Source organism: Chroicocephalus ridibundus, chromosome 6 (genome assembly GCF_963924245.1).
Source record: "Chroicocephalus ridibundus chromosome 6, bChrRid1.1, whole genome shotgun sequence".
Classification (NCBI taxonomy): domain Eukaryota; kingdom Metazoa; phylum Chordata; class Aves; order Charadriiformes; family Laridae; genus Chroicocephalus; species Chroicocephalus ridibundus.
Genome location: NC_086289.1, coordinates 20,472,166 through 20,496,052, shown reverse-complemented (window position 1 = coordinate 20,496,052; position 23,887 = coordinate 20,472,166). Strand labels below are relative to the sequence as shown.

General features: G+C 43.5%; 1 protein-coding gene across 2 annotated transcripts in view; it reads right to left on the bottom strand.

The window, feature by feature from the left end:
- Positions 1-18,160, bottom strand: part of VSTM4 (V-set and transmembrane domain containing 4) — a 53,145-nt gene extending 34,985 nt beyond the window's left edge. For both annotated transcript variants that reach the window (XM_063338071.1, XM_063338070.1), the window contains exons 1-4: positions 18,026-18,160; positions 12,108-12,506; positions 4,099-4,167; positions 2,520-2,627 (exon numbers count right to left, since the gene is read on the bottom strand). In XM_063338071.1, the coding sequence (XP_063194141.1) occupies positions 2,520-2,627; positions 4,099-4,167; positions 12,108-12,506; positions 18,026-18,080 (631 nt within the window). In that variant the 5' untranslated portion in view covers positions 18,081-18,160. The remainder of the gene's footprint in view (positions 1-2,519; positions 2,628-4,098; positions 4,168-12,107; positions 12,507-18,025) is intronic.
- Between the last annotated feature and the right edge of the window lie 5,727 nt (positions 18,161-23,887).

Sequence of the window (23,887 nt, the reverse complement as noted above, 5' to 3'; positions counted from 1 at the left end):
GGGTTGGCTGTTCTTTTAGAGGGCTAGGCAGGGTTTTCCCTCCCTCTTCTCCCTGTACTTGGATGTCTGACTCCACTCCCTGTATGTGGTGGTGGGGTAGGGCAGGGCAGGGCAGGTTATCCTCCTTGAGGTGTTAAGGCTGAGGAACTATGGGAGGAAGCTGGAGTGGTGGGAGTTGTTGGTGTCCCTGTGATAGGGGTGGCGTGATTGGAGAGGTTCAGGGAGAAGCCCTGATGGAAATTTGCCCAGCAAGGTGAGGTAAGGAGTTAGTTTTGGTTGTCCTGAGCCCCTGATCTGGAAGAACCTCTGAGGAAGATGATGCCGCAACCATCTTGCTGAAGGTGGAAGGCATCTGCGCCTGGAGCCTATGTGGAGGCTTGTGGTGATGCAGAGGGAGGATTGCTTTGCTGTCGCTGTCTTTCCTCCCTTCCTCAAGGAAGGACGGACTTCAGGATTTTACTGCAGGCTCTTTTCTCATGAATACTAGGATCTGCCTAGTCCAACCCAGGATGGAGGTACAGAATGCTGAGGATGGAGAGGAGGTAAGATAATACTTTTTGAGGAGAGATGCCTTATTCTAACAGTCTGAATGTGAGAGCACTGCTGTTGACTGACAGGGTGGATATCTTGTGGCCAGACCCTAACTCCTGGAAGGTGCCTCTGGAGGGGGTAGAAGAGTGTTGAGGGAGGAGGGGGCTGTTGTGCCCCATGCCCATACGGATGAGTGGAGAAAGTATCTCCCAGGGAGCTATTGCTCCCCAGGGCAGAGCTTCAGGGCTGAGCTTGCTGCCATGGCCCAGCAGTCAGGGGGAGAAAAAGCAATATGAGGCTAGTGGAGACTGTGTCAGTCACTGACACATCTTCCACTACTGCTTCAGAAACTTATTTCCCTGATGCTTTACTGAATGCTGAGCAAATTAATGTGGCTCTGGAAAATACTCTGATCAAGTGGACCTAGCTGAAAGGCTTGCCTGAAAATCTTATCTGTTTTATGCTGGGTGCCTGTCTAAGCTTAATTGTGTTACATTTCCATTGAATCCATAGGATTAATGCTGCCAGTGTTTACTGGGTAATGTTCAAAATCTAAATAAAAATTTGGTGAAGCCTGCAATTATTCAGATATTAGGGTGGTGAAGAAGGGATTTAGCAACTCAGAAGAAATTACTTTTTCTCTGTTGTATATACTTATTTTATATTGTATTCTGTATTACTTCTATATTTAACTGGTGTTGGTTCAATGTAAAGATACCTTTTCTTCAAGCCGCTTGTATGCTTACAGCAGTGTAAATCACCCACACCAGAAGCAAAATCTAGCCGAATGTCTGCTAAAGAAAAAATGGGATACATCAGTGTGTCTAGTGCTTGTGGCTTCAGGGTGACTCACCATGACCAACATATTTAAGTGTGGGTACTCCCTTGGCACAAAACCTTTGTCATCACTTAACAGGGTAGGAAGAATAACATTGATCTTGCTCCTTCCTCTTGGCAAGCAGAGTTGTTGGGCTCAGTTAGAATCAGAGTTACTCTACTAAGCATACTACCGGGAAGAAAGAGCCACAGTCTGAAATGTGTTTGTGGTCAGGCAAGGACTTCTATATACATCTATTTTTGGTTTACATGTCTTCTCCCTTGTGTATCTGAGTCACTCATTCCTTCAGGGTATGTTTGTAGTGCTGAAGAGGCAGCAAAGTCACGATTCTCTCCTGTCATTCCCAGGATAAATCACTAACCACTTTTTGAAAGCTTCTGGTCAGAGGTGGTCCTTCCGCTCTCCTCTAACATGGTGGCTGCTAAGCATGCTGGCATCTCACCCTCACAGCTTGTGTGAGCTCTCCAAATAAACCCCTCTTAAACCAAAATGAAAGTAGAGCCTGCACTGGTTATTCCACGGATCTGAAATAGCACTTTTGATTACAACAGGGCTGCTTTCATTCAGATGTAGCTTCTTTGAGAAACCTTCTCTGAGGAAGAGAAGAATGAAACAGTAATCCTTGATCTTGAAAGATTATTATGAAAAGACAGATCTGAATAATGAAATGATGCTTTTGTTTCAAACAATGCTACAAATGAGAGAGTGCTAATAGCAACTGCCCTACTCCCAAGAATATTGACAGCTAGTCGGGAAGGAAGAGGAAAACCAGAGTAAGACCGCTTTGAAACCCCTCTAAACATCTGCAGAAATGTCGCTCGAGTAAAAGGCTAGGTAGATCTGATTGGAATGCAATTTAATGATACAGCACTTGGTTGTCTTCGAAAGAAGTTCCAACAACGTTTAATTTATGTTTATGCAAAGCTGAAAGATTTTGAAAAGTCCAAAGCAAATTTAAAGTGAAATAGTGATTCAAAGGGAGCAAAATGCCTTTGTTCTAGTTTTGCTGGCAGAAATGTTTTTTTCTACCGTTTTTTTTTTAAATTAAAATCAAGGCAAGGAGATATTTCTCTTTCCTGCTTTTTCTGCATTCTCCTTCTCCCCCCTCTCCCTCTTTGGCAAGGGCCTTGCAAAATGACACTTCACTCACCCGTGGATCTCCTCTTGTTCAGAAGTGACTGACAGAGAATGACAAGTGTAAAAAGGAGGACGCTGATGATTCCTATTGAACACACAAACACCGCATACACGTAGAGATCTGAAAGCCAAGCATAGATGATGGTCAGTGTTGCAACTGCGTGCTTCATGCTTACAGGATAGAAACAAGTTACATCTACAAGATCTAAATAGACCCCAGCCCAAAAGATTTTAGGGTAATAGTTCAGAAGTAATTTAACCCTCTTGAAACTTTCATATAGTATCCTGATCAGTCTAAAATTTGGTTGAAGTCACCATAACTGCAAGTAGGTGTAACTACACCTAAGATGGCTTACTTTCAGGAGGGAGGAAAGGGCTGGTTTGGGGTTTTTTCTTTTCCTTTTTTTTTTATTTCGCTGGGCAACCAGAAAACAAGAAGACTTCAGTTGAACTATTTCCCAGTTCAAACAGCTGTACATTTTTTTTTTTAATTAAAAACGAAACAAAACAAGAAAAGTTGAGGGGTGGGAGGGCTGAATAGCTGAGGAAGGAAGTCTGCAATTGTTTCTTCTTGTGGCAGCACTGGCTTGAAATTTTTGTAATTTTTTATTTTTTTTTTAATTTACAGCCTCAGTCTCCCTTCATGGCTCTCATTTAGGTGCCATAATACATTCCCAGTGGAGGTGACAGGAGTTGTACCATGGCAAACCAAGGTGGAGTATTTTGTTCAGATGGAGAAATTTTTAATGACTTAATTCTGCTTTTACTAGAACTCTAAATAGAGTACTTTAAGGATGCTCTACCCATTAATGTCTTGAAATGTCCTTAGGGAGGTATATTGGCTTTTCTCCGGCTTTACAGAGAGGAAACTGAGCCTCAGAGGTCAAGTGTTCTTGCAGAAAATAGCGTTGCTGGAACTAGACCCCTGACCTGCAGTTCTGTGCTTTGTTCCCCTTACGCAGTACAACAATATAGTTTGTAAATTGTGGTTTAAACAGCAAGGGTCCCCACAGAATCAAGGCTGTCCTTTAAACGAGCAGTCCTGCCTGGCAGGCAGCGCAGCGGCTGCAAATGTTGTGCTGGCGCTTCACTGGTGCTCTGGATTGGGGCAGGAGGAGGGGGAGGGAATCCCAACTGCATGCAAATTCTGCGTTTCAGTCTCCCGAAACGGTTGCCCTCTAATCTACACAGAAAATAGCGCTTGCCTGGAAACTCAAGGGAGCTTTAAGCTGCTCTCGCAGTGCAAAGCATGTTCAGTGAGCAGCTTCTAAGGCTGCTGGGAGTGTAGAGTGCTTGGTACCTCTTCAGACATGCTCAGCACCTTTCTGGAATAAGGGTCTGCATTGCATGATTAACCAGGCATAGGTTATTTTCCCATTGACCGTAACAAATATATGACAGACTGAAGCTGGAGCCTTCCATTCTCTTTTCTCCAGCACCCCTTGTACTCTGTAGGACGATTTCTCAGGGAAGGCTTGAGTTTTCACATGAACTAGCAAAATTGGTCCTGTTTGGGACACCTTAATTGTCCTGTAGCATTGGATTAAACTAACATCTTGCATGGAATCAGTAGCAGTTAGATGCATCTTTACCTTCAAAAAACTTCCAAGCTTCATGGTTTTTCTTGAAACTGGGATCATCAGAAGATTTTGATGAAATCACTAAAAAAAAAAACAAAAAACCAAAGATGACATGACAAGAACTGAAAATGTGTGACAAAAAGTTGGGACCTCTTGAAGTAAATGCAGTTCTGCCTTAGACTTCAGTGCACAAGGATCTTGCTTTCTCTCACAGGATAATTACCTTTCAATGAAACACTTCAGTTATAAAACAGAATTATAAAAATGTCTTCCAGCAAATCTCATCTGGTTTGGCACCCCCCATGAGTGCCATATGGCTTGAGACTGCCTCCCTGTTGTCATCTTATTCTGGGAAAATGCAATGTGTGACTCTTCAATTGAAAGTTAAATGCAGTGAAGAACAGCAAGAGAACAGAAACGCGCTTTAGAAGAGCCGAGGCCTTAGAATAGGGTGGTTGTGTGCTTGCAAGTTCTGTAGTGGCTTTTTTTCCACAGGGAAAAACCTGTGAATAATGCTGTGTGTAGCTGGCTTTATTCCAACTCTGTGTTCTCAGTTACCCAGAACTTGTACCTCTAGGGTTGAAATTTGTGTTTCTGTCCCAAAACAGGCTACTTTTTAGAGACAATGTGAACAACTTTTGCTCAAGAGAATGGGAATTTCATTTCTCTTGTAGTTATTAAGAAGTATTTTAAACACTGTAGTCTATTTCTAAGTCTTAGAGGTTAAGGAAAAAAAAAATTGGAAGAGCAGTAGCTTTACTGAAGGACACAGCTCTGAAGGCTTCCTGAGAATGACTTGGAGCCAGCCACGTTAGAGCTTTTTTAAAGAACAGGAAAGTCACTCTAGCAATGCTTGATACTGAAGTAATCTCTGACAACGTGATAGCATTGCCCCAGCTTCAAGACTGACTCTGTAGGCTCCTGATTTGCTCCAAAAGTCCTTGCCTTCCTTCCAAAACTCTTGTGGATGTCCCTTGGCAGGTTGAACTGTCCTGCCATTCCTACAACAGCACCCAAATAACACATTGAGAGACCCCAAATGAGAGTACTGCTCACGAGTTCTTTTTCTTTTTACTTCCCTCGAAAATTGACTTCTATGCCCTGCCTTTTAAATATACATGGGTATGATACCTGCCTATCTGAAAGAACTCACCCATGTATGCACGGACTTTCTGAAGCATGTCCAAATGCTTCAGAAACTGCATATTTGAGCTGGAAAGCAGAATTCATCTACTTACCCTCAGTATCCTTGGCTTAGATGTAGAAACAGACTAGGCTGAACATCTTAACTGACGTAAACTGCTGTAACAATGGCCACTGACATTTTTGTGCAGAACAGCTTAAGTTCTCAGCTGGTGTAATTCACCTGACTATGGGTGGGAGTCTTTTCCTGCGCAGAAAGACAGCGCGGCCACAAGTTGTACCAGCTCACTTTTGTAGCCTAGAAAAAGGCCTGACTGAATGACTATGCTCTAACTCAATTAAAAGGGAAAATAGCTGCAGATTTTGCACAGAATTGTCGTCTCTGTTTCAAGAGGAGGAGCAGACTTTCAGAGCTTTGGGCAGAATGATGAATGTCAATATCATAACAGCTGTACAATCTAGCACTAGTACCCAAATGTTCTGACTGCTGGATCACTGTTCAAAACCCTCTCTGCTGACCTCAGCCAGATTGTTTATGCATGCTGACATTTTTTGACGACATCAGATTAGATGATCTCACTTATGTTAATCCATGATTTTTTTCTGCTGGCAATGGAGTGGGAGTCTGGTGATGTCCTCCAGATTGCCAATGAAGACTGAACATCCAAGACAGGTTGACATGGCAAATCATTAAAGAACAAATTTCCTACTGAAAAGGGAATCCATTAATGAGTGCCCCGTAGGGATGTGAGGTGTGAGGCTAACTCAGTGGATATGGAACTGCTTTCAGCACTAGTGAAATCTTCTGTGTAGTTGTGATGAATCATGTGAAGCGCAACTTGAATATTTTAACAAATCTACTCATCTGTTACATGAAAGCATCACACATGTATATTTTTGACAAGTATTTTAGAATACCTTCCCTGAAAAGCAGGCTTTTGTACTTTTTTGGTTTGTTTGTGGGGTTGTGTTTTTTGGTTTTTTTTGGGGGGGTGGTGGTGGGGGAATAATCTTGCATTCCTGTATCTTGCAACACTTTTACTGTTAGAAAATGCCACATGTGACTAATACTTAATAGATCTCAGACTCTGTTCTATGGGAAACCCTGACACAAACTTCCCAACAAATCAGACTGTTGTGGTCTCTACTTGTTTGTGTTGTCCGTGCCAGTAGGATTATAGTCAGACTGCCTAATTTTCTATGTTTGTCCTCCTACATGTAGTGTCTTCTCTCGGCTTGTAATCCATTTGGAACGTGTGTTGCCCTTCCTAAGAGATGTGCAGCTCCTTCCATAGTGGGCTTGAGGGATTACTCAACTGTAAATGATGGTTTGAAGGTGCTGCATATTGTTCTGAGAAGACTATTCACTACTTTGAGTTTTCTGATAGGAAGGCAGTGGGAGAAACATCTTTCTGATGTCTCTTTTTCCTCAAATTAACTGTTTTCTGGTGTATTCTGTATTATAATGAAGATCACTAACTTAGGTTTAGGCTAACATTGACCACACAAGCCCAGGAAAAGAACAGATGCCTTTGATAAGAAGATGGGTGAAGGGGAAAAGGTTTGCCTTAGCTTAGAGGGAAGATGTTGCGTGGCTGGAGTAGGAGACACGTCTTGGCAACATTAGGACGTGGACTTCTCTTGAGTTTGCTACCAAGGTTTAACAGTAGACTTTTAATAAATCCTATTTGATGTCTTGTAGTCACTACACCTCAAGGGGCAAACTGCAACAGTTCAAATTTCAGCTGGGCCTTCTGAAAACACTACAAAGTTGATGTAGCTGACACGTGAATCCATGAACGGAAGACTGTAAGGACTCCATCCCCATCAGATGAGGCTCCTTTTCTGAAAAATACTTCTTATGTCCCTAAAGAAGACAGATATGTAGCTAAACTTCTAACTGCCATCCTTCCACGTTAAGGAACTGTAGCCTGTAACTCAAGTATTTTTCCACAATTCTAATATGTTTAGCTGTAGAAATGTATGTGTTGCAAGAAAATGTATTTGCAACTTCTTAATGGCCTACAAAAATTCACACATGCAAACTTGCTAGCAAATAACAAGATCTGAATATTAGTTAATAGCAGTAGATACTACAGACCCAGCTGTAATCTGGTAAGGTCTTTTGCTTTGACTAGCACTATGCTTGGTGCCTGACGAAGGCTGTGTACTGAACTGCCCCAGGGTTTTTTTGCTTCAAAAGCCAGACAGATTTTGAAGCAGAATGATCCTTTTCCATTCCCTCTGGAAATTTCTTCCTTGCACAGTGACCTCCTCTTCCTGAGTGAACAAAAAAGGGACCTAAATGCTATTTCTGCATCCATTTGATGTGCAAGGTTGTAAGAAATTTGCCTGGTGCTTTAGCATAAAGATAGCTATTTTGAATTTGGGCATAACAGCAGACACATTAACTGGAACAAAATGTTAGACAAGACAGCAACTGTGATTTGTTTGAATACTGTTACCTTATTTGATAAAGCACAAGCACTACAACTTAAGTATCCAAATGCTTCAAGCAATTTGTATTGCTCCTTTTGTTGCATCCTGGATCTAACTGTAATATAAGTAAATCCCTTTGCAATAAAAAGTGTAACTGATCATAATATAAAATACAAAATGTGCTTGGAAGAAAATTTCCTTGAAAAGCACAAGTGTTACCATTGGGGAAACTGGAGACTTTATCACCGCTCTGAAAAGAGTTGCCTTCCCTCCCATGTGTGGCAAGTCCTGTGCGCTCACGCTGCATTAACCGAATGCTAGCTAAGGCAGTCCTTTGCTTCCAGTAAAGAGGCTTTTAGCAGTAAAACAGTTGCTATGGCATTTTTCAGATGTCTTTTAGTATCTTTGATCTGGATTTAGAATTTAGGACAAATACTCTTTTTGGGGGGGTGGCGTGGTGGTGGTGTCTGCCTTACATCCCCACAGGGTGTATTGTCAGTGTGTTTAGTCTGCAGGTGGGCCTGCCTTTCTCCCGTGTCTTGGGTTTCCTGCTCTGCTTTGGGTTACGTTTGAAGCAGAGCAGCAGTACAGCTGAGCAGACAGCGTGAGAAAGATGAAAATGTTTCAAATCCCCACTCTGGTTATGTATTCATAAATCGTACTAAAAATCAGGGGGAAATGTAGTATCGAAGGGCTGAACTAAAAAGTTACGGTATTCTTTCTTTGCAATAACTAAATTGATCTGAGCTCCACGCTTTAGCTGGGAAGAGCTATGAGAAATTCCTGTGTTATAGTTAGCAATAGCCTCAGCAGCTATGAAAGATGCGGAGTGGCTTTTTGTGAGGAGGGGTATGACAGGTGGTCTGACAATATTTTATATTGCTTTTTCTTCTGCTGACTTTTACCTGGAACATGTCATTCCCTTTCCAAGCACTCCTGACAAATCCATGTTTCACTACAGCCATTTAAGAAATTCCATCATTCAGTGAATGAGAAAACACTCCTTAAAATGCTGGCCTGCCCTATGAAGTGACATTATCACAGGAATTTCCTAAAAATTATTCTTCATCTGAGTTTTTCTTTTTTTTTCTGTTTTTGTTTTTTTGTTTGGTTGGTTTTTGGTTTTTTCCTCCCCTGCAAGCCTCCTACTTGTTCTGCACTCCTTGGGTACATCTATTTGTCTATTTTGCAAGTCCTTCATGCAAGAAGCACATTACTTGTTATCCACTCTATCTTTCAGCGTACTACTCTTGGAGACAGCTATCTGGTCTGGTGCAGAGGACTTGAGGGGAAGGGTCAGTATAGTGTAAGCCCCCAGCTGAAACAGTACCTTCCTCCTTCGCTGCTTCTCTCTGCATCTTGACACCAGAGCTGGCCCTCTCTAGCTCCCATCCCTCAAGTTATCCTCAGAAATTCTTCCCCAAAGCACTGGAAAAAGGTGTGGTCTATCCCCTAGGAGACTCCGGGGTTGTATGGTGACCTCCTAGCCCTGCTTGTAGGCCTGCAAGCTTCAGCCCTGGCCATCCATTCGAGGTGCTGCTGGAAGTAACAACACCTGGTAGTTACTCTCAGCCTCTCCTCCTCTTCTCCCCAAGCACAGTGTTTGAAGTACTTGTTCTTTGTATGTTGAGATGAGAGCTTTGGCTTCCCTTCCCTGCACCAGTCACCAGCTTTGCTTCTTCCCAAAGCTGAGAGGCTGAGGCAGCTGGGGTGATCGGTCCTCCTGCTTGCCGGTTCCTTCTTGACAGTGGCTGAATCTCTCCTTTCAGCCAAATCTAGAGGGGTGAAGGAGGAAGAGATAGGGAGAGCAGAAGAGCCAGTTCCTAGCCAAGCGCAGGAACAGCAGGGAAGAACAACTGCTGAGCATGAAGCCAGCTAATGCCTGAAGCTTGTAGGGCTAAATCATGCATGCAATAAAGTTTCATTTCATATCCCTGTGTGGTTACAAGACTAACCACTGTGTCTCGGCTCCAGCCACCCAACATGGGGTCAGTGCTTGTAGAAGTTAATGCTCTCCAGAGACTGAGATGGCTGAGATCAGGAGATATTGGGCTCTAGTGTTTTTACTCCTCCTCATTCAAAAACAAGAGTGAAAACAGCAACAAAAATCAAACAAGAAACTGTTCTTTGAGCTGTGAAGCTAATGAATTCTGTGTCACGTACCCTAGCGGCTCCCCTCTCCACAACCACCTTAGTACCGGCCTCCTCCTCCTGTGGTATGTCCAGGAGACCCAATTACTGACTGCGATGTGGAAGGTCACTGGGCACATGGCAGCTCAAGAACAATAATTACCTTTTTTGTTCTTACAGCGTTCCTTCAGTGAGGAAGTTCATACAGATATTCTCTCCCTCCCTGCAGCCAATTTCACATGACTTGTACAACCTTAATATCTTTAAGACTGTTATCTCATTAAAATCAGGCCATGGATTCAAAAGGCTGCGGACTAGTTGATAGTGTGATCATGTAGGCTTTGGTTTCATTAGGATATCAGGTTATGGATTACAGATGACATTTGGCTGCAGGATTACAGATGACATTTGGCTGCAGGATTACATTTCTGACCTGTGGTACTGATTGCTCTGGTGATTAGTATTTAGGAGTCTAATGAGCTTTGGTGAAGTTTTCCTTTAAGTCCTGCTTCTCTGGTCTTCTGTGCAAAAGAAGCGTGGGTAATACACACAGCTGGGGTCTGGGTTCTGGAGGGGTGGGCTTTCCCTGCTGGAGACAGGTAAGGGTTCCAGTTTGGACTTGGGTCCTGCTCTGTCATCATTTGTATTTCTGACTGCAACTAGGAAGCAGAGGAAATACCACACGAATGTCTTAGAGGCTTTCCAGACAAGTTTTGCATAACCAGTAAGTCCAAATAGTTTAGACTAGGATTTTCTTCCTGGTGTTTAAAATTGATCCGTGGTGTTTGCTACTAATCTAAACAGAAATTCAGCTTTGGATCGTTACTGTCTTTCATCATTGTTAACAATAATCAGCTAATTACATTATGTTAATGCCATGATTTCTTAAGGCAAATTTAAACATTGCTGATCAATGTGAAACTGCTCTTTATCTCTTGTTATATTGTGGTTTTTCACATCTTTGTTCTTGTACTTCTGATAGATCAAAATGAAAGCTTGTGGTACCTGACAGCTACCCACAGGAGATCATACACTCACAAAGATTAATTTTTACTCTCACGTTTGTCTCCCTGGTGTGTGTATTATCCAAAAGTGATACAGAAATCTGAATGACACCAGTGAAGTTGGCGTTGACAGAACATGCTTTGGATTAAGACTATGTAAGCGTGTTTGAATCTATATTGAAAAGGCCTGTAGTCCACAGAGTTCCCTCTAAGCAAAACTGGTTTCAGAGGAGAGCCAGGGCCACTTTCCCCAAAACATAAATTGGATAAATGGGATGAGGGTTTCCCAGCTACAGGAATAACCTTTGCAGTCTAAATACAACATTAAATTTAGCATCAACAGCAATGGCAGAAACTTTGTGAAGTACAGTTTTCTCACACAAGTTTTTCTGTGATTGCCGGATGAACCTCTTGAATTTCCAGACCCATGGACTAAACAGTCATACTCGATTTTTGGCATTATCTTTAGAGGTGCACCTGTGTGAAATCAATTTTCTGTTTATAAAGCCACAAGCAGGGGGCTAGTTTGCCAGCTACTGCTAATGACACAACTGCTGAGCTCAACCACCTCTTCAAAGGACTTTGTTCTCTAAAAGCCAGTTTCACCGATCTCTGAAAGTGTGGGTGTGGTGGTGGTAGATTTGAGCTGACCCACGCCAAAGAGAAGGCCTGTTCAAAACCCTCACTTGTTGCTGGTTATTTCTTTATCTGAAGTTCAATACCAGCAGGCTGGTCACTGCTTTTCTAGCTCTGCTTTCTGGCTACAAGTGATAAAATCAAAAGTACAGAAATTATACTAGAAATCCTACTTACCAACTGCTGCTAGGCTGGAACTAAAACCAATGAAAACACCAAGCGAGAGGAAAAACATAAATTTAATGTTTCTATGTCTGGCAGACCCACTGCATATTCTTCAGAAAATAAGTTAATTTCTCTCTGTTTCTGTCTTTTTGTATTTAAATAATAATGGCATTTGTTTATTCCCACTAGGAAAGTTGTAGAAACCTGTAGCTGAATGTAAAGGAGTTCTAATTACTGTTATTCTGGTAAAGGGCAAAGGAAATATAGTCTGTCTTCTACAAATCTACCAATCTTCTCACTTCTTTACATTTTATAATGGGCTTAATAGTTTTTAAATTGTAATGTGTAAGTAAAGAAGCTGAGTATTAGGTTTTCTTCTCCTGTCCACACATAACACTTAAAAATAACCTAACTTCCAATATCTTGTGGATGAACTTTCAAGAAAAGAAAAACAGGGATCGTGGCACAAGAAAAATGACAGAATTGAAATCAGTTGTCTCTCACCTCTTATTTCAGTAGCTGCTGTGCCATTTGACCATGCTGTCCACTTATTCCTGTGTTTGCCAATTTCCTGGACTTTGCATATGTAATGTCCTTGATCTGTTTGCTGGAGACTTAGAATATGAAATTTGTACATAGTTCCATGTTTCTCTTTAAGAAGATGCAGTCTTTGCTTGTGGAAATGATGAGTATAATTTCCATAATACTGGACAGACCCAAACTTTGTCATTTTGATCATCAGATACTCCTGGGTCGGTGATGCAGCGAAGACCCACCGCACAGCCAGCAAATTGTCTGTCTTTCTCTTTTGAGAAATGTGGCAGTAAAGGGTAGCATTATCTCCCTCGGAGTATCGCACTGTTGGTCCCGGAGAGACTGTCACATTTAAAGCCTCACAAACGTCTGCAAAGGAAAGAAAAGATGGTGAGAATCCTCCATATCGGCACAACAGCACCATAATCTGTCCCAGCATGCAAGTCCGCTGCAGGTAAACTGATGGCATCCATTCCGTGTGCAGCAATTCAATGAGCTTTTAGAACCTGACATCTACTGTCTCTTTGCGAATGTTAAAGATGATATGAAACCCTCCTTCAGTGCATCTGCTCTAGCGTTCTTGCTGTCGCTAATTAATAAGATAGGGCTGAAGTGGACACCTTGCCACCTATAAGGCCCAACATCACAAAATCTTTTGTCAGTCTGAACAAGCGTTAATCTAAAACTAGCTTGGAGCAAGAGCCAAGAATGTCTTTTGGAAAGCTGTTCCATGACCAGCTCTTTTGACAACTTGCATCCTTCTTAGGATAGCCAGCCTAAACTGTTTCAATAGCCAGCTTATGCCTCTTTGTGCCTGTGCCAACTTTAAGTTTAAATAGTGTTTTCTTCTCTAGCACTTGCTTCCTGACTCCATATAGAAAGCAATTATCTGGTATCTCAGCCTTTGCTTTGTTGAGCTAAAGAAGTCAAGCTCTGTTAGTCTCTTCAAGTAAAGTAGTGTCTCCACTTCCCTGTTCACCTTAGGAGCCCTTCTCTGCATTGGTTCAGTTTAAATTTAGCGTTTGATTGTAATTATTTTAATTCTTTTTTTAATGTGGGTGACTGAAATTATAGGCGCTGTCTGGAAAGAAGCTGTCCAGTGTCCTGTGAAATAGTCACAGTACTTCCTAGATTTGAGTGGGATATACCTTGCCTGGTATATCCCAGAATTATGTTGTCCTTTTTCGTGATATTTTCACATATCATGATATGTCAGTTTGCAATTAAATAATATAATTGGACATTCTCCCTTCTTTGTCATTTATGGTTCAGTTCCCAGTGTATCAAAGAAATTCTTGCTAACACCCAAGTATGTGACTTTGCTTTACTACATTCTGCTCCACTTTTGTTACTTGGGCCTGAGTTTTTTCTACATGCTATCCCAATCTTATGCTAACTTGATAAAATCGCATAACTTCAACGTGCATGCTTCTGTCTACTTCTTTTAGACATCGCTTGTACAAACCTTATGTGATACTGTTCCCTAGCTGATCACTGAAAGACTGCCAACTTCCCTGCGTGTCCATAACCAGCTCCTCAATTTACAGTTTCCCATTGCCTCTGTTTTAAATAATATAATCAAATGGTCATCTCAAATCTGCGTTAAATCTGTCAGATTAGTCTTTCTGACTTCAAATTCAATTTAATATGGCATTATTTGCATGACAAAATATTGCATGAGATTATATTGGGACAAATTATTATTCCATTATTCTGTTAATTTCTGACTCTTGTTTTTCTGTTCTTCAGCATGAACAGTTAGGCCAGTTGTTTGTCTTTCTGATTTATTTCCAACCATGTCCAGGATAGGTGAAGGTTGAAAGAAATCCATAGCAGTTCATTAGAGGAAGATTTTTCTTTCCTGACCTAACTGATTTATGCTGGACTGATTTTCTGAGGCATGGGAATCAACACTCATTTTATTTCCTTCCTAATGTACATTAAGAATGTTCTTATTAGTCATATTAGAGACTGATCTATTTTTGACCAATGGTATATTGTGGCAATGTGTTCCCTAAATGACTTGTAATGTGTAATCTACTGGTCTGATGGCATCCACTAGAGAGAGAACCATATTTCAACAGTGAGCGAGCACTCCCTGAAATGCACTCTGCAAAGCGTGAAATGTCCTCTAAAATACGAATATTAAGCTTCCTGTTATGTGAATATACTGTACTAATGAGATTCTCATACTAATGAGAATTGCAACTCTGGGAGAATGATTTTTTCATTTCTGGACACTTTTCTAGCACATCAGCTAGGAACATTTTAACAAAGGGGATGAGCATTTTGGCAGAGACTCTTGTCTGACATCAGCTCCTGAAACACAAACATACATTTATCTTCAAAATAAGCAAGTCAAGTATTTCCATTCTATTTCTGAAGGAGTATTGGAGACAGAGACACTGGTTTTATGGCCCCAGTGAAGCCATGCAATTTAGTGGTGAATTCTATCACCTTACTTAAAGTAAAGCCACTAAATTAAAGAAGTTACATTGCAGTTTTTTGGGAAGAACCCTCTGAAAATGAATAGTTTAATAATTCCTTGGGGTAATTTCAATAGCACGCTCTACTGAATGGTGTATTTTTTCTAAGTAGACATTATTTTTTCTTTATGAAGGAGAAAATAATTTGTATAAAGAAAGTTTAGGGTGTGGGGTTTTTTTTTAATTTCTTTAAGAAACTACAGCTAAGCACGGCCTAGATTATTGATACAATTATGTGTGCATGATGTTTGTATGTGCAATTCTTTTAAGTGCCAAAGCAAGAGATTATTTTGGATTGTAGACAGCACACAAGTAGAACGGGATGTTGAAATTTAAAATGAAGGCTGCTGAAAACCACTAAAAGCTTTCCAGGCATGAAACTTCAGTTATTACTTGCTGGAGTTACCTGACCTTAGTGCTTTCCAGGCAGATGTAAAGATAAGATGGCCACCTCTGCCATCGAAATAAGATTAAATTTGGAAGGTTGTGCTGCTCAGTAAATAAGGAATAGGTTTAAGAATTTCAGTACTTCTGGGGGTTCTCGTAATTAATTAGGCTATAAATGTTTAATAAATAATTCATAAAAATGTGGTTTGGGTAAATGAAAACCACAACCTTTTTCTACTGAAATTATGAACATGTCATGAAAACTGTAAAGAAAAACAATTATGTCATTTTCCTGACATGTGAACTTCTCGTTTGAAAAAGCTGGCTAGGATTAATTGTGGAATAGAGTCCCAAAATAAAAGGCAAAAGAATTGTTGCTTAACTCGAAACTAGGCAGAACATAGTGCCAAAAAGTACCCAAGAGAAAATACAGAGGAATTCAGATATGGTGATGATGGAAACCTCTGCAAGAAGATAAAGCAGCATTGTATGTGGAGTCTCTGATTCCTTTCTAGCTGTTTACACTCATACAGACACTGGCATTTTATACCTAAGGCTTCTACTTTTCCTCTGGGGGCATGCCTTTTTATAAGGAAATATCAAATTTTGCATCCTTCATGTTGTCTAATCAGCGGGAACCCATCTCCTTATCTTTCTTCTGTAGTTCCTACTGGTGTGGCTGTACACCAGTACATGGGGAGAGTTTTGGAAATTTCCTGATGCTTTTACCATGATCTCATCTTATGTTGAACATGGTCAGGTGATGCTTTATATAAAACATAAAAAGTGTCCATTTGACTCCATCTTCCCACTGCCATTGGAGCAGAAACAGTGGTATATTTTGGAGGAAAGAAGTCATTTACCTCTTATGTGGAAAGGAAAAGCCTCATTCAGGGCTCCCAGACACTGGTAGAAATGTTCCTCCTGTCTTTAGCAAGCGCTGGATCAGCCCCAGCATGAGGTTTACCCTTGTAACGGGCTCCTTGCCAAGACAGGAGACTCCTCCACAACGTGAGAGCAGGCTTGTGTGCCAACAGAGCACTGAATTTCTAGACTTCAGATTGCTGCTTGAAGTGAGGAATCACTGTTTTTCTTCTCCTGCCTTCCTTCAGTATAGCGTGATGTAGCTGCTCAGGTGGAGCTTACCACAAGAGTTTTAGTCTTGCTTCTGCTTGGAAAGGGAAACTATTTATAGAAAAGGGGAGGAGAGTGAGTCAAAGACTTGAGGATTCCTTTGCAGTATGCTTACTCATCAAACCCATCTCTTCTGTTTGCAATCAGCTCACTTAGTTGCCCCCAACCTGTTTGTTTCTTTGGTGCTCTCCAGCTGCCCCTCTCACCAGCCTGTGGGGAGTCAGGGGGGGTTACTGCTGACTACGCTCTGTTTTGAAAAATCCTGTTTTGAAGATAGTCGACTTCTGCTTACACCAGTTCAATTCCAGGTATTAGCTAGGTTTGAGCTTTTTTGTCTGCTGTATTACATAGCAAACCACTTTCATGGCGCTGTCAGAATCAACAAATGATACTTATAGCAGCCAGAAACCTGTCTGTGCCAGGGCTGTCCCCTCTGTCTGTGCTGGAACAGTAGCAGAGGCCCCACTGTCGCTGCTGGATCCTTACATTTGGTTAGCTGTTTCAGCGTGGCTGTGTTTCTGTGGAAGAACCCCAGCTACTCCAGTGGAGACACTCACGAGTACTGTGCACTACTGCTCACAATCCGAGGGAGCCATAGTGCTCACTTGTGATACTCGCAAGCCCTTCTTCCTTCCTCCATGGAGATTGACAGGCAGAATCTACAACCCAACTTTTAGGTCTGAGAGGACTTTTTTCCTCAGCCCCTGCTGATAGCCAAGGGACTAGAGAGGCATGCCATCAGGGTAGTTATCTTCTGATCTTGGATTTGCATGACCAGAAGCATATCAGATGGCTTTTGCCTCCTTGTAGTTTGTTCTATGAAACAATGTTGCTGTCAAAGCCTGCTTAATTTTGAGTTCTCTACAATTAAAAAGTTAGAAGAGCAGATAAGCCAGGAAGAGGCAAAGCTCTTTGTTTAAATGAAATTAATTACGAGCTGGCTAGCAAGATCACCAAAAGCAAGCAGCTGTTTTCAGTTGGACGGATCTGTCAGCAAATTTCACAAGTCAGAGGCTCCTTCTCTGAGAAAGCTTCCGCAGTGACTAAAGATGGACTTGAACCAAACCTCTGCCTCCACCATCTCCTGCCCTTTTGAGGTGAAGATCCAAATCCAGCTCTTTTATTAATCTTGAATTAATAGGGTTTTCCCTCTCCCAAACCCTCACTGCACCTTGAAGTTCAGATCTGGACTCTCTGTTCATTTCGCAGCTTTAGGACGTGACACTGGCCAATGAACCCTTGATTTTGGAGACAGAAAGGTCTTGAGTATTGGAGGTTTTTTTCCAAGTGAACTAGGGGTTCCATTTCCACTGGATGCCTATGGCATCTAGGCAGCCGTGGAAAAAGCAATGCCGAATCTCCCTTTGCCTCAACTTTGCCTGCAGTTCCTCGGTGCAGCTAAACATTGTCCCGCCTGGCACAGAAGGCGGCAGAGGACACATTTCCATAAACTTCTGCACGGGAAGGGGGTCCTTTTGTGACAAGGCAGTTGCGGGTCAGGTCGCTGTGCAGAAGCGCTGCTGCCGGGACCCCGGGAAGGCGGTGAGGGACCACCCCGTGGGGGGGCGGCGGGGAGAGCCCGGCGGGTGCGGAGGAGCGGAGCGGAGCCGAGTGGGGCGGTTCTGCCGGGCTTCCCCGGGCGGCGGCTCCCCCCAGGCTCTCGCTGTCCCCTCTCCCGCCGCCCGAGCCTCGGGCGCCGCCGCGGCCCCTTCCCCGGTGCGGGGGGGACCCGGACCCTGCTCCGCGGCGCCAAGGGGCGAGCGGCAGCCCGAGGCGGAGCCCGGGGTCCCGCAGGCGGCCGAGGGGGGGCTGCCCCGTCCCGGCCGGGAAGGGGCTGCCGGGGCCGGGCGCCGGCCGCTGCGCGCCCGCGGTGCCGCTTACCTGGGGCCGGGGCCGTGGCCAGCAGGGCGGCCAGCGCCGTGGCCAGGAGGCGCATGGCCCGCGGGGCGCCGGGTCCCGTCCCTTCCCTCTCTGCCGAGCTGCCTCCCTCCTCTCCTCCCCGGCCTCTCGCCTCCTCCCCGCCCGGTCCTCCCTTCTCCCCTTGCCTTTCATCTCCTCCCCTTTCTCCTCCTTTTTTTCCTCTTTCTTCCTTCCCTCCCTACTTCTCTGCTCTTCCCACCGTTCAGCCCCCCGTTCAACTCTCCTCCTCTTTTTCTCGCCTTCTTTCCCTTTCTTCTCTCCCCACCGACCTCGGTCCTCTGCGGGGGCACTAAGGCTAGATAGGGGTGCTCCATCTGGAGTCTCTGTGATCCCCCTGCCCAAAGGACATGGAACTGTGCGGATGGTAAGCGGGAAGGTCCCCTCTCTGAGCACAGAAAGCCTCTTTTGCGAGCGGGTGAGAGATTCTGGCAGCTAGGGACTGTGGGACGGGGAAGGCTGTGCTATGCATCCTCTCTGCTTTTCTGGAGGTGTTTGAAATTTTGCAGGCCCTCTCGCCCATTACCCTCATCCCACTCCTTAACTGGAACAGAACCACCATTTCCCGTCAGTTCTAGTTAACGGCTGTGCCCCTTTCTGTGGGCTCTGTTAGTGGCAGCCTGGGGACAAGGAGGTCTGGCAGGCAGGAGTGGCCCTTCAGCAGGCATGGGGTGGATGCTTTTGGCTGTTTGGACACCTGTGCTAGGACATTACACATGTTGTTCTGGTGTTGGGAGGATTTTACCCTCTGCTGTGGCAGCACAACTGCTGACCGCAGACATTCACCCTCTAAAAAATTCCTAAGGTAACTGCTATAGCAGTTTAAGGTGCATCACCCTAAGGTTACTGTGCTTGTTTTGCCAAATGGCACTATAGTTCTAGACCAGAAAGGACAAGGGAAGTTGGCATCTGGCCGTCTGCTCCTGCCCTTCCCATTTGCTCCTTTTGAAAGTGTTTATTATTTGAAAGCCCACAAATCTCCAGAGACATGGGATTAGTCCTTCTACCAGTAGGTATCATGGATTATGCCTGATTTTGGTATTCACGTTGTGTGAAGTGTGGATGATACAAACCTTTGGCATTCCTGCTTCCCTGAATTGGGCAATTAGTACATATTTAGCTACTCCACCCCTCTCCTACTAATCACTTAGGCAGGATACTACATGTCTGCTTTTAAGCATCACAGAAAATTTAGCGTGTGCTTTGTCTGATCCTTATGAGACTGAACACTGCCTTTAATATCATGTAACTCATTTACTTCAGGGAGAGACTTCAGTGTCCGTTCAGCAGATGCTCCTTGCAAGAGAATGACAGGTCTGGTTTGTGCACAGAACAATCAGCAGACATGAGGAAACAGAGGGAGTTGTTAAAAGTTGTAGTACCTGGGGAGCTAATTAAGATTTGTAGATTCGAGTTTACTCCTTTAACATAGCAAAAGGAAATCCTATTAAAGAGATAAACAAATTCGTATAGAAACAGACAAATTCACAAAAAAACCCTGTACGAGCAATTACTTAATTTGATGGTCCTGCTGGAAGCTCCATCTCAGGAAGTCCTTGGACTGATGATTGAGGGGGAAACCAGGGATGACTGATTTTGCATACTCTTTTCCAAAGCATTTGCTGCTTGCCGTTGTTGGAGAAAAGATACTGAGCTGGATGGACATTTTAGACCTTCTGATATAATTCCGCTAGGCTAAGTCATGCCTCACTCCATGTGTCTCATAATTTCCTTCAGTCTATTGATCTTTTAATGGTGTATACAAAATACCGACGTAAAGATATCAATAAGGACTGCATAAGCTCTCATGTGAGTGTCTGGACCCTCCAGAGCTTAAAGATGCACTATGAGAATCAGTATCAATGTTTGTTGTTGTTTATCAACACATCCCAGTTATTGATGGCACTAACAGTTCCTTTAATTGCATCAAGAAGCCTAATGAGCTTTTGGACAGACCTAAATCAATCAATTGGTGAGAAGGCTTCATATTATGTATTGGCCCACGATAGAAGATAGATAGAAGAAGAGTCAGAGGTACATTTGGGCTTCTCCAGTCTCATGTGCTTGCCAGTTTACTGAAAATGTTTTCTTTCTGGTTTGCAGCTTGTGATCTTGCACCTTTGACAGTTTCCTGTGTGTTGTGGGTTCTCTCTTTTGTGTTATTTAGTTAATTTCTCCCCCACTTTCATTCTTCATTAACATAAGAACATGAAAAGCGGTCCTTATTCTTAAAGGGATATATCTTTTAGATTTCATAATGTGAAGTGGTTTAGGCTGAAAGTCTTTTATGCTTGTCATTGCATAAATAAGCTCAGGTGATGCTACCTTTTTAGGTTTTTTTACCAAGGGAGAGCTTTTCTTTGCACAGATAGTAACAGGACCCATAAGTTTCTATGCATGGGTCTCTCTCTTGCCACTAATGTACCACCAGCTGCATTCGTTAGGCAACCCAGCACTTAACATGCCTAAACAAATCTACATTTTGCGAATCTCTTGGGATATACTTATGGGCCAAACAGCACTAGTCAGGCTAGTGAGCTGTGGAAAAACATAGACCGCTGACCTCCCATCTTCTCAAATTCGCTGATGACTTCTTGGATGATTTTATGCAAATCGGTTCCAAACTCTGGGCCGCAGCTGAGTGATCTGTAACCTTCTTTTGTGCCTGGATTGGAAGGGTTTGCTAATGGAACTGGGGCAACCTGCATGAAAGGTTGCAATTATGTGGTTTGCATTATTTCACTGTTAAAATCTTTCATCCCTTCAACTCATTTGTAGCAGCTGAGATGTCTCTTCTTTTGCAAAACGTTCACTCAGGCTTGTTGATGCCTCTTGCCTGACACTGTCACAGTTTACCCATGCACCCAAACTCCCAGAGGTCAAATGAAAGTGCAGTACAATCCCCTTTTTCACCCGCGGGTCAGGCACACAGCTCCGTAAGCCAGTGTACCTCCCTTAGCCTCTCTGGAAGTGTGCTGACGCATGCGAGCGGAGCCTCTGACCCGCAGGATATGGCTTTCTCGGCTTTGGCAGCACCTACGTGGCCTCGTTTCCTGCCGGAACGGGTCTGCTCTGACGCGGAAAATGCCTACTCAGCACTCCGGCGCAGCTGAGGCAGCTCAGGCTGCCTTTTTGTGCAGAGCTGGGAGCCTCTCGCTTCCTGGGGGCTGCGTTATGGAAACCATCAGCCTCAGTCACTCCGGGCAAGACCTGCTGCACAGATCCCCTTTGCCTCTCCGCAAAGTCGCATCTATCAGGAGACATAACAACAGGCTTTTGCTGTCATGTCCTCCCTCCCTGACTGCTGTTCTTAACCTGTCTTCTTCTATTAAAAGGTCTTACCAACATCCCCAAATCTGTCTCCAAAAACTCCTGCAGGATTCCTGTGAGCGGCATTGTGGCTTTCCCTTGAAGCAATTTTGTGGTACGGTGGCGGGACACAGCAGCACCCACTGCAGCTCCCGGAGGGCTGCTTTGGCTGTGCTCTTGCACTGGGAGAAATGTCTTTGTGAGACTGCAGCTCTCACTGTGTAGATGGTCTGGGGTGGGCTGATTGCCTGCTTTCATACCTGATATGTTGTTAAGGAGAGTTGTGCTTGTTCTGAGTGACGTAGGGGAGTTTGCCACCCACCTACAGCAAAACGCTGTATCTCTGAAATTCTCTTCTTTACCTGAACTGATCAGTGCAGTTATAGTTTATCATCTTCCCACACCTCATCCAGGCAGCATGCAAAGATGCTACCTGCCTGCCTGAACCTTATCACAGAGATGTGAGTTATGGCCAGGTCTTCTTCAGAATCCAGCAGCTGGTAGCTCCCATGGCCCAAGGAATCCTAATTACAAATAATTAGAGATGGATAAAATCCAAACTGATTCAGTGTTGCCAAACATGGAGGGAGTTTGGATCTGTATTCAAACTTTCCCATCCCTTTAATGGGCCAAATTAACTTTGAACTGTAACAGTCCAGAGCTTCTGAAGAACATGGTTTAGGATTAAAAACTCTACCCTGGTATTTTTCCATGGCTATTTTGTGGACTGGTGTGTGGGAAATACTGTTTTGTGTATCCAGCTCCACGTCAACACGACAGACGCTACGTAAGAGCTTCCAAAATATAAGCATCATGCTTTGTAGGTCTCTGGATGTCAAGCAATGTTTACACTGTGTTTGGAGCTTTAATGCTGGTTTATTTTTTGCCATTTATTTCTGACTGATTGGCAAGCTGCTAGATAGGGTGATGTTGTTCCCAACTTCTCTTTTCCTCCAGTGTTCGGCGTCCTTCCTCTGTTATCTTTTCCTTTTTCTTTCACAGTTATGAATGATACTGATGTGTCTGCGTAGGATCTGATGTTTTGCGTGGTGCAGCCATGCTTTCCTGGGTAGGTGAAGTCCTTACTATTGATACTGTAACGTGTTTTTTTCCATTTTCTCTTTCTTCAATGAGAGCACTTTTTTTTTTTAGTTCAGGAAAATTGCTTTTGTTACTACTTCCATGATTATGTTTGGAACTGTGTAAAAGCACAGGGGATTTATTATGTTTTTCTTAGCTCTTACTTCAAGTTTGATTATTCCAGTTTGCAGGGCACTGCTAATCCTGAAAACATGAGATTTGTGGATGCTTTGCAAGAGTGTTTAGGGCCTCTGTTACGTGTACTTTCTGCATCCTTAGGTGTGTGCAAGAGATTGAAACCTGATTAAGTCTTGCTATGTCTTACTGTGCATCTTCATGCAAAAAGACATTGTCTCAGCTTCATATAGTGTCATTTGAGGACCACTAAAAAAGTCCATTGCAGTTCCAGTTCTGTTCTCCAAAGATATTAAAATGTTGCTTTTAGCTCTCCTTATTTCTGGCAGTAGGTGAGCAAATGTCATGCTAAGATGGATTTCAAAGCCTTTTCAGAGCATTAATATGTTCTGGCTATGCATTCTCATTAGGCGCCTGTCCCATTTAAAGCATCACTGACAGTACTTTGCTCTGAGCTACCCGCTGTGCCCCTGCTGATCCCGCTCTGCCTGGCTCAGAATGGGCATTGACTCCAGCACCACACCGTCACTGAGAGTTTCCCTGACAATGCACCGTGCCATCCTCTGTTTTGGTTTGCCTGTCTCCCCAGTTAAGTGTTGCGACCAAGTTTGAGGAAGCACAAGCCTCTCCCGAAGACTGCAGGGACATGGTCAATCTGTTAAGTCTCCTGCCTCGTGGAATTTGGTCTGTGCTTTCCGCACACCCTGTGCTGGCAGTGTATTTAAAACTTTGTGTCCGTAATTTGTCTCCAGATCTTCAGCCTAAGAGACATTCCACTGCCTCTTTGTCAGCAGGATATGTAAGAATGACTCTACTGAGAAAGCAATGATCTATCTATCTCAGTGCCCTCTCTCTGACTGTGGCTGATAGCAAATGCTTAATGGAGTGTAGTATGGGCAGGGCAAACACACAGTACTATGTTCCCATGAGACTTTTCCAGCTTCATATGGTTTGTAGCCCTCACTGCCTCAGCAAGATATTGTGTCTCAGACCCTCACTGATGTCACCCAACCACACTACGTGCTCCTTGATCACTTCATTCTGGGCTGAAGAGACAGACGTTTGCCAGCACATCCCTCCTCCTGGGTCAGGGTGGCTCTGTGGCTCCCACGGTACTGGATGTGGCCCTGATAGGATTAAAGCCTGGTGGTTACAGAGGGAAAACGTTGTGAGTTGAAGCTGATCATGAGCAAATCACTGAACCTGCACAGAGACACTTGAACAGACACTGCTGTTGACTGCTAATGCATGGCTCATATGAGAAGTCACACGACAAAAGCAGTAAAGTAATATCAGAAGGTA